Here is an 11,433-nt window from a genome sequence, read left to right as displayed (position 1 = left end):
TTACAACTTATCACACACGCGCAGAGCGGGAGCTTTCGGTGTTGCGTGTTTTGGCGAGAATCAGAGGATACGGATGGAATCATGTAAACTCGAGCAGCGGATATTTATTGTTCACCGTGAAAGCGACTCCCCCCTTTTTTTACCTCTCCCGTCATAAAAAGATGAAAATAATGGCATAATCGCGTTCGCCAACGCAAAAGAGATCCGCCCTTTTCATCGTCTCCATGCTCAAAGAATCCACCTTTCTTTTCTCAAAAATAATTTCAACCCATTAATAAAAACACCACCCAACTTCCTCTTCTTCTTCTTGTTTATTCCATTTCCCGATGAAATGAAACCGTAACAAACCTCCTACGCATCTCGATTCGGTCCGATGGGGTCAGGGACCAGCAAGGATCCGTCGCCGGCAGCGAGCGGGCCCCGCCGCCCGAGGCCTAGGGCTTTCGGCGCCTCTTGCTTCGGCCTCTCTTCGAGCCCTCCTCGTGACCCAGTAATCAAAATTGATTTTTTTTCCCTATTTTTTTTTTGGTCCCTGCCGTTGCCCAGTTTGAGTTTGTGGGTTTAAATTTTGGTTCTTGATCCAGGACTACGACGACGACGGAGAAGGGAAAGCTGGTAGAACCGACGGAGTCGAGATTAAATCCTCGAGAGAGATTAGCGAGGGATCGAGAAGACGTAGGAAGACGCCACCTTCGTCGGCGAACGCCGGTCGAGACGGGGCTCATCAGGAGAGTAGCGGTAGTTCGGATGCGGATCCTGCTATCTCTTCGAACCCATCGAGCAGGTCTAGGTCTCGATTCGGGTTTATCCCAGATGGAATTGGGTCTCGGTTGGGCAGAGCGATGAGCTTAGGGTCGTCGAGGGCTCGGTCTCTGTTCCCCGAAACCACTTGTGATGACGTGGGAAGCGAGAACGAGGAGGACGTTGCTGTTGGTGCTGCTGCAGGTGACGACGCAGCTGCGGATCACTCATCGCGTAGGAATCACGTGGAATCTGCGAGCAACGAAATCAGGCGATACAATCACAGTCAGTTGGAGGGCAGCGTGAGGTTTAAGGTGGTCGGCGGAGATTGCTGCCGTATGATGTTGGCAGCTTTGCTGAGAACGGCTACCGTACGGAGGATGGGAGTTTGAATTTGAGGGAGGGAAGCGGTCATGACTTGTTGGAGCACAGGTCGGCTTTCCTCGAAAGACGAAGGAGAATAAGATCTCAGGTAGAGTCAATTTGGCATTGCTCTTTGCTACGGTGTGAACGTGCGTGTTGCGTATTGCAACTTATTTTCTTTTGTATTGGTTTTAACAGGTTCGAGCTCTTCAGAGGTTGGGTAGTAGGTTCGAGAGTTTATCGGGTCATGAGAGGTCTTGCATTTCATCCGGCCAACATAGAACAGGCCGTTGCACGTGCAGAGCGACCGCCCGCGTTGCGTCCAATCCTAGCGATGAGCCGGGCACTAGGGCCAGCTTGTCAAGGATTGTTATGTTGGCCGAAGCACTTTTCGAGGTATAATTTCTCTCATGTTTGGAAAACTAAGAAATCATGTTCTGTGTGATGTTGTCATGCGTGGTTGGCCGCTTTTATTTAGGTTTTGGATGAAATCCACCAGCAATCCGTTGCCTTGTCTTCTCGTCCGGCCTTTTCTTCGATTGGATCTGTTCCTGCACCCAAGGAGGTTGTAGAATGTATGCCGGTAAAGGTATACATGAAGCCACAAAAACATCAGCATGATGAGATTGCTCAGTAAGTATTCCTCGTGCATGTCCTCAAGTTTCTCATACATAAGTGATGGGAAGATGTGATTTTGGTGTTTGAAACATGTGACCTCAGCATTCTTCTTTAAAAATGGCGGAAGTCACCGGATTTCCAACCTCAAGGTTGAATTTAGAGTTTAAGGCGGGTTTCATGAGTTTACATATACATAATGTAGCATTCCTATTGGACCTTGATTCGCTATAAATTTATTTTAGGGATCTTAGTTTTTGTTTGCCTTTCACCCGTGATCCTAATTAGAATTTTCTGGGGACCATTGACTGTACAGATGTTATATTTGCCTTGTGGAGTATGAGGATGGAGATTTCATGCGGATACTGCCCTGCAATCATGAATTTCATCAAAAATGCATAGACAAGTGGTTGAAAGAGATTCACAGGTACACGAATAATATTCTTTCTTATGAACAACCATCATCATATTTGCTTAATGCAGTTTGTTCTATTTCTGAGTTTTTCCATTCATGGTTACCTTTATGATCTTTTTTTTTGTGAGAAAAGGCTGTTACCTATCTTGAGTTTGATTTGAAACCTGGGCCTCTTACACCAACTCAGATGACTTTATAATTGTGACATTGAGGCAGCCATTTTTTTATGACGTTAGAATCCCTTTATTGTTCATGCTCTGTGGAACTTTCCTTTCTTTACTAGCAATATGATCCACTTCAAGTTGTGATCAGTTCCATAACTTATCTTACTTTTTATGCCATGGACTGAACTAATCCTGCAATTGTTCATCCTGGCTTAAACGTGGGACTTATCGAGGTCCTCAACAAGCATATACCCACAAGAGAACATTATCCTTTGCATGCATTCCATACTTCATCCATGATTACTCAATATGGTAAAAATATCAAGCTTTTGATCTCTTCCCCCATTACTGTGTTTCAATAAAGACGTGGGTATAATAGCAATTTCAATGATTTGGGGACTAATTACAAAATATGAGAGATTCGAGGCACTGATATTGAAAATTTGAAATAGTCCTTTTATTTTACTAGGTACAGAATTTGAATTTGCTACTTTTATAACCCACCGCAACACTGCTCCTAAGTTGGCAAATAAAGTATGTCAGCTCCTTTTTTAATTTTGTCAAAGGTATTTGTGCACATATAAACTTATACACATTATGCTTGTAGTGAAAATATGATGAATTAAGAATACACACACGCACGTGTGTGTGTGCGCGCGTGTGTGTATGGACAGTTAGACGTCTAGACTGGCACTAAAATACCGAGTCCGCCACCTCCCTAGTAACTTATACACACTAAAATAAGTATTCACATGCAAATCTCTATTCTTCGGATGTTTCTTATTATGAATTGTAAGTCTATCTTTATGGATCATTTTTTGTGGGTATTCATGCCACTGTTTCTATATCAAAGTAGCTCGATATCAAAACTTCTTTAGCAGAGGACCCTAAAGTTCTGATTGCAATCCAATGTGCTATTTGTTGTTATAAACCCGTTAAAAATTTTCTTGTTGAAAGCTTTGCAAAAATTTTCTTTCTGAGTTTACTGAATTAAACGCTTTTCTCCCCGCTTGTTAGGGTCTGTCCTCTCTGTCGCGGTGATGTTTGCAGAACTGAAGTATCTGGCGCCGATAAAATAAGTTGAGTTCGTTACTGCAGGATCCAATCTTAATTTAACCTGCAAAATTTCTGTGTACTGCAGGATTCAAACTTCTTTGAGTTCTGTTACTGGGGAGCATTGCATCTTTCCTTCTGCCTTGGGTTCAAATGACCTAATTTTATTTTCTTAGGTTAAATTCAACCCAAGGATGATATGGATAAGTTTCAATGTTATATCCCCAATTCTTTTTATTGGTAAATTTTGTGAGGGACTCCAAACTTTACGGTGGGGGGGGACGAATGGAAATTTGAATCATCTCTATTACAAGATTATGGAACCCTCTGTTGTCAATGAGCATGTGTTTTTGAACGCTTCTGCAATATTCTTTTAATTTCCTTTGTTTGCTCTTTCTATTGGACAAATGGAATTTTGAATCAACACTTTTTAGATATTATCATATTCTAACATCTGATATTACAAAAAATAATTATAGCCAATTGAGTGATTAGTAAAAGAGAACCCACGTCATAGAAGCGTGGATAATAAGATAAAGAGGAAAGGTAATGTCATTACCAACAGTTTTACCAATAGCAAACTGCAATGTAAAGCTAACCTATTTTGTGAAGCCTAACTATTGGTTATAAGCATTGAGGTTTTCACATATATGCTTTATAATTTATTAAAAAGGGTCATATTATCTTAAACAATAAATTTGGTTTAATACTGAATAGTAATATGGTTGTAAGAATATCGTTATTAGGGAAAAGTCTTCATGGACCGGTATGTTCTTTACGATATAATATATCATAATCTCCCTGTTCTAATTTCACGAGAATTTAATTTTTCATACTTTCAGTGTTACTTATATGATATGGAGAACAAGTTATAAAATTGAATGAGAATATTAGGTAACGTAAATACGAGTGAAATCATAACTAAAAGTTAATGTGAATATGAGTCAAACCACAAGTAAAAATTTAATGGACGTATTGAAAGTAAACTCATATGCAAAACTACTTTGTGAATTGAATAATCAACTAGCTTTTAAAGATTTTAAGATATTAATAAACAGAGATGTTGTACTAGATCAATGTGTTTGTAACTCACAAATAGTAGATTACGTGGTCATAGTCTAGGTTGAAGGAAACAATATTTCATTTGAGAGGGAGATTATTAAGTTGATGATCACAAAAAGTTTTATTTTATTTTTTCTATTTTTATCAATTTAAATAAGCATGATATTCAATTACGTGCATTGCATTGCATGTAGTTGAATATTTTCCCCACAAAGAGTATTCGGGTGATTTCATTGTTTACATCAAGGGTGGCACTAGGGGCATACCTCCAATCATATCTCAAACCGCACCCCCTCTCTCATATGCTATAGTATACCGGGCCTCACATGAGATTTTAAAATCCCATGTGAAGCCCGGTATAATGTAGCATATGAGAGAAGACATGTGATTTGGGATGTGGTTGGGGTATGCCCCTATCATTTTCCTTACATCAAGGACTGGATATACATTGCCAGGCCTCAAGGATAAAGAACAGGGTAGGGGGCGTTGGGAGTAAGATGTGATTTGTTGAAGGCTTCTGCTGTCTCTTTTCAGTTTGGGTTAATTTCACAAAACCCTCAAAAGCTCTGGGGCATATCGCGCAAAACCCCCTGCACTCCTGGACTTTGTTTATTATCTCCACTGAACCCCAAATATTTTTTCCAGGATAACCCCAAAACTCCAAAGTACTTCAAATAACCCCCCACTAACTTGTTACAGCTTAACTGCGGAATGATGTCACTGTTCATTGTCAAATTACCCAAATATCCTCAAAGAAAAGACCTCCAGCTTAACTGCGGAATGATGTCGCTGTTATATATATATATTTTTGGTAAATGAAAATTTTATTCATCACCAAAATGAAAAATATATGTACATCCAGAACCTCATCATATTTTATTCATCACCAAAAGAAGAAAAACACATATATGCTGTGTTCTTACAAATCACCAACTGCATCCCCCAGCCTCCCAATGAAATATCCCTGATTGTATTTTTGACTGTAAACTTATCCAGAGTCAGAGAGATAGTATCTAGTCTCTGTTTTCAGCATCTACCTTGCTGTTTATAATTGTAGTCATCAAATCCACTTTAATGTGTTTAACTAGCTGCTCAATATCTCTGGAATTTTGATTGAATATCCTCTCATTGCGCTCCATCCATATGTTATATATTGATGAAGTTATAGTCATTCTTTTGACACTATGTTTGAAGCATTTCCCCCGTAAACTGAAACTATACCAGTTCAATAACTCGTTCTAATCGCAACTCCGCCACTTGAAGCAAAGCTAGTCCATTATTCTGCTCTAGACATCCTTAGAGAATTTGCAATCAGAAAATAGGTGATTCCGACTTTAAACTTCAGCACCTGAGCATATGATTTAAGATTATTTGAGTCTTAAAATCGGTATATAAAACTTAGTAGAAATAGTTATTTGATTAAGATTATTTAAGATCTAAGATTATTTGATTTTTTTACCATTTTCTAATCATTTACACTTTTCTCATCATTTTCTCTAAAATAATCAAGGATGAAGTCAAAACTCACAAATATAACATCATATATGCAATAATACAAATAATATGATAGATTTGAATTGAAATGTAATATCTAAAAGAGTTAAGGGTACTTTGTCTGCTGAAATTTTTTCTCAAACTCGTGCGTTTTAAAGGGAGTATGAAATTTGACAAATAATCAAACTTATAATTTTCACAAGGTTTAATTTCACATAACCCCATAATGTTATAGGGTATTTCACATAACCCCTTGAACTTTGTCCTCTTTCTCATGAAACCCCTTACGTGTCACCCAATTATTTAACCCCTCCGCTTCCTCTCCGCTCTCGGCTGCTCGTCTCAAATCTAAATCTAGGGTTTCCTCGATCTTCTCTCTTCTTCTCTAATGGACGCCATGGATTCGGTCGTAGATCCCCTCCGTGATTTCGCGAAGGACAGCGTCCGCCTCGTCAAGAGATGCCACAAGCCGGATCGCAAGGGTAAAGCAAGATCCCCTCCGTTAAAAAAAATTAAACCTTACTTTGTTTGATTTTTTTTTTTCGATCACGCAGAGTTCACGAAGGTGGCGTTTAGGACCGCGATCGGATTCGTTGTGATGGGATTCGTTGGATTCTTCGTCAAGCTCATCTTTATTCCTATCAACAACATCATCGTTGGATCTGGTTAAGGTAAAAATCCTAGATTCACCTAGATCCGTTATTTCTCTAGATTATACAATTGGATTCGAGATCCTAAATTGGATTCGAGATCGTAAAACCTAGATCTTTGATCCTGTATGTGCGTATACGGAATGTTTGTATAAGTGCCGTATGCTCTATTCTGATTACTCTGTTAACCCAATTGACACGCTGATTACACTTTTACATTTCTACGTTCTTAATTCTTGAATTCTGTAAGTTATTGAGCCTATGCTTGCACTGCAATTTATGACGATATTCGTATTGGATAGATGGCTGAGAAGTTAATTTTGAAAACTCTACAACATAGGAGCCAAATGAATACTGTTCAAAGTCTTTTTTCCACAGTAATATACTGCGAATGAAGTAAGTCTAACAGATACATTGTACAAGAAGTAGCGGAGTCAAGTAAAACCAACCTATTGACATTTTCATGATTGAAAACATTGTTAGTTATCGAATTCACCACTAACCACTTCTAATAAGTAGCAGCAGCAGTCTCCAGGAAGTACATGTACAATAAACAGGAAGTACATGTACAATAAAAGGCAGAAGATTGACATCCTTAAGCCTGATTATGAAAGTATGTCAATAAACAAGAAGTCTGTACTATAAATTAATTAGCGATATAATATTGAGATTTGTTTAATCATCAGATGTAGTCATTGTAATTATTGCCTTCACGGCAGTTTTTTAGCTTACACTTTGCTCTAGTCCGAAAAATAGGTATAGCTAATTTTATTTGTCATTATTAGGCCCACGTTCATTTTAGTGACACATCGCACGCACCCATAGATTCTTTCTTCTTTGGCACAACCTTCTACTCTTGCAGCAGTTAACCTCTGGATAATGTTCAAACAATTGGGAAATTGGGTGCCAGAAATGCTACCTAACAACTGGAGTATGCACAACTGAGGTGGAAATCTCTTGTGCTGGCATGGTGGATTGGGATTTTGCCCTTCTTTAGCACTGGCTGTCATTATTGACACAGATATAGGCATAATTATAGATTTCTTTTGCTGGGCTTTTACTCTTTCGATACCCAAATCGGGAAACCCTTGTGTGTCGAAGTCAAAGAGTTTGCCCCTGTGCCCCATATTTGTAAGATTGTTAGGATCCTACCGAAAGACTTGGGGGACAATGCATAGCAATATGAGCAATCCTAGTGTAAGATTGTCAGCATCCTACTGAAAGACTAGGGACAATGCATAGCAATATGAACAATCCTAGCCTCAGATGAACTGGTAGAGTTTGTCATCAATTGTAGGGTATCTAATCGTTTTTTTAGAGCCATTGCAACTAGGGAACATGGCATTTCTTTGAGTTTGAGGTATGGTGGCTCACCACGTCCTTGGAGTCTGCTGAGAGGGCGTTTGTTGATGTTCACTTCCAATGACAATCTGTTCCATTAAATTTGATATGGTTAGGATATTGGGCTAGCATTTGCACTTACGAAGGATTGGACTTGTGCATTCTTTTTCCCCCCGTATGCTTCCTTTTGGATGGTTGTGGCAATGGGCAGGGGTTTGTGCTTCTAATGGGTTACTGGTAGGGAGAATGTTTGCGCTACCAGTTCATGGCATGCCAAGTGTGATGACGTGGCATCATGGGTAGTGACAAGCAAGGCACCTTTGTAGAATGTAGTGCTTGGATGAGAAAGGAGGCAGTATAATTTTTAGGTTAGCGTTTTGATGGAGTCAGAGGAGACTAGAAGGAGAAGAAATGAGCTTACGAAGGATTGGATTTGTTGAGGATGTCAGAAGTGAAGTTGTTGAGAAATTGATTAGGGTTAGGCAGAGTGTAATAGTTGCTCCTCGAGTCACAGACGACAACCAATGTTATGGTGAGGCCAATTTTCTGTGGATCTACACTGAATGCGCCATCTTTGAGTATGAATAGGGGTAGAATGCGCAGAATCTAATCGAATACTATGATATTGAGATTTGAATTTGGTTATCTTTTACAAATTCCAATTCACATCAAAGAGGGAGTACTAATTTGATTTGTTACTTAACTGAATATTCGTTAAATGTTCACGAATATCTGATTAGCACACGTGGTGACTCACAAGTTTTTCCCACGAGCTCTTGAGTTCAGACCATATGTTTGAAGTATTTTCTTAATTATTTTCTTTAACGATTTACTTAATTCTTATTATGATATTTGACTAGTACAATTATTATATTATATGCTTATAACTAATTAGTTTTTAATTTATAAAAAGCAATATATTTATAAATATACACACGTAAAAGATAGTATGTAATGTAATAATATATAAGTAGACAAACATAAACGAATATTTAATAATTAAACGAATTGAAAATACATTTGGTTAACTTCTATGAACTGAATATTAAAAAGCATCTGTCCATTGTTAAATGAACTGCCAAATCGAGTATGACCGAATACTTAATGAACAATGAGCGAACTATTTGTTAACTATTTGGTCTGTTTCTACCCCTATGTATGACCGTGGTCTGTGTTCCTCTCGTACACAAGTCTGGGACTGAAAATTTAAAAAAGAATTCACAGTTGCAGTGAAATCAAACTGTTTCAGTTTTGCGTTAAAGGATAGACCGGCTACAGTTTAGTCGTACTTATGTTATTACTTGCTAATGATAGTATACGATCTTTTTTCACTGAGATTGTTTAGGACCCAGAGCATCTTTGAACTCAAGCATTTAGTTATAAGCAGTTCCTCTAAGAGTTTTATTTGTATGTCTGTGACTCTGTACAATAATTAGTTCCGAGTTGCTGATTTGCATTTGACCATGTTAGTTACTATCTGGTTTCTGACTTTCCTGTTTTATATATTTCACGCTATATGTTTTCTTGCATTATTAATGCAACTATACCAGCACGATTAATTTTTACTGGCGCATATATTAATGTTTTTTTTTCTTTTTTGTTTATAGGAATTTATGTGATCATTTGCAGAGACGAAGCCAATGAACACTCACAAACCAAGTTTCTTGTAACTCAACTCCACAAGAGGCTTACGCGTGATTTTCTAGATTCTCTTTTAATCTCTCCTCCTTTTTCTTCTGCTCTTGTTTCTTTCCAGAATGCTTGTAAGGTTCTTAGACATTATTTGAACTAATCTCAGAACTATCATACCATCATAATTTCCGAAATGCTTGTAAGGTTCTTAGACAGTATTTGAAATAATCTTGGAATTATCATACCATCATAATTTCCAGGATGGCCGCATTTCTTCTCTAATTGAGCCGCATTTCTTGCGGCATTTTAGCGAATTTGAACAATGGCGTTACACTCTTCCTCACTGTATTATTGTGCCTTTTTTAATTTTTAATTTTTCAACTTCTTATTTTTACATTTTAATTTTATGTATTTATAATTTGACCCAAACTGTTTTTATTTAAATTTATAAAACAACCCTAATAATATTTAAATTTTATAATGTTACCTCAATTGTATAATTTGGACAAAATAAATTATTTTCTAAAATTAAAAATGATGTTAAAATTTAAAAGACATTATTATTAATTATAATATTAAAATCTAGACATTATAATTAAAGTCCTATGAAATACAATTTAAAATTATAAAGAGCAATCCTAAAACATAATTCAAATATAAATTACATAACTGAAATACATAACATATAAAAACTAGCACATATAATATAAACCTTTATTAAAATAAATCATAAAATATAAACTAAACATATAACATTACATAAGATGGACAAGCAACTCTTAATAATCTGGTAGATCGGATCCAGAGTCTCTAATATCATTGAAATAATTGCCAAAATTAGAAGCAGACTCTTGTTCTTGTTGATTTTTTTTGTATTATTTTAATTTGTTTAGCTTGAACGTACTCACGTATGTTTGGATCAACAATGGAATTCAAAATTTTCATAATAATTTTCCATTCATCTCTATCTTTTTTCATGGCTATCTTTTCTCGTTCGATATCAAATGCTAATTGTCTGTCCAACCTCATCTTTTCTAATCTGTCTATAAGTCGGTTGTTATTTGTGTCGATGGAGTCCACTACACTTGACTCATGATCATCATTTTTTCTTTTCAAAATTTGGTTTTTTTACCCAAATAGGTCGTTTAGGTGGAGTAAATGATGACAATCCAGGAGATGTTGATATAGGAGATTTCGGAGTGGGATTATCTGATTGTGACAAGTCGAAGTTCACACCTTGGGGTTGTCTTCGACCAACTTGTCTTGTTGTGGGGACATCATCTTTAAATTTTTTAAAAATTTTAACCATATTCTAGACATGATCAAATTTGAAACTTTTTTGTACTTTGGTTCTTGCATAAATAACATCTTTGCTCAAACTAAATGCAAATGATAGTGAACATCAAGTTATGTATTTCAATAATAATAATAATTTTCAAAAGATAATTAATAGACTACTTACAATATTTTCATCTGAAACACCATTTGAATTTAGATTCTCTACTTGTCTCAAGCACGCATTCAATTTCCTTACTTCATTACTTATGATTTCCATTCAAGAACGAACTGATTGGCTCGTACGAACCTCAAAATGTTGATCTCGAAGTTCATTGTATCTGTCCTCCACACGAGACCAAAATGCATCTCGAGACTTGTTTCTACCGATAATAGGGTCTTGAGAAATATCCATGAATACTTGACAAAGGAGCATATCTTCAGTAATTGTGTATTCAGATGATCGAGCAAACATTTTTTTTTGTAAAAAGTGATTGGTTTGGAGATTAAAAATATTTTGAAGAAATACTTCGAACTGGGTGGTTTGAAGTAGAATTCGTGAATGTTATTTATAGCCAATTCAAATTTGTTTTTTTTTAATTTGAATTTGAATTTGTCGGGGGTCAAC

The 11,433-nt window shown here is 36.8% G+C and overlaps 2 protein-coding genes across 2 annotated transcripts; both read left to right on the top strand.

Moving 5' to 3' along the window:
- On the top strand, nt 374-3,688 carry LOC109825377. The gene is made up of 7 exons (XM_020392234.1): nt 374-490; nt 585-945; nt 1,056-1,213; nt 1,303-1,500; nt 1,583-1,737; nt 2,036-2,146; nt 3,316-3,688. Exons 1-7 carry the CDS (start codon nt 374-376, stop codon nt 3,380-3,382), a joined length of 1,167 nt encoding a protein of 388 aa, XP_020247823.1. The 3' UTR covers nt 3,383-3,688.
- Nucleotides 6,228-9,812, top strand: LOC109826034 (protein transport protein Sec61 subunit gamma). The gene is made up of 3 exons (XM_020392986.1): nt 6,228-6,389; nt 6,462-6,578; nt 9,506-9,812. Exons 1-2 carry the CDS (start codon nt 6,296-6,298, stop codon nt 6,575-6,577), a joined length of 210 nt encoding a protein of 69 aa, XP_020248575.1. The 5' UTR covers nt 6,228-6,295; the 3' UTR covers nt 6,578; nt 9,506-9,812.

Source organism: Asparagus officinalis, chromosome 10, assembly GCF_001876935.1.
Source record: "Asparagus officinalis chromosome 10, Aspof.V1, whole genome shotgun sequence".
NCBI lineage: Eukaryota > Viridiplantae > Streptophyta > Magnoliopsida > Asparagales > Asparagaceae > Asparagus > Asparagus officinalis.
Note: the sequence above shows the minus strand (reverse complement) of the source record. Positions and strands in the feature narration are given on the sequence as shown.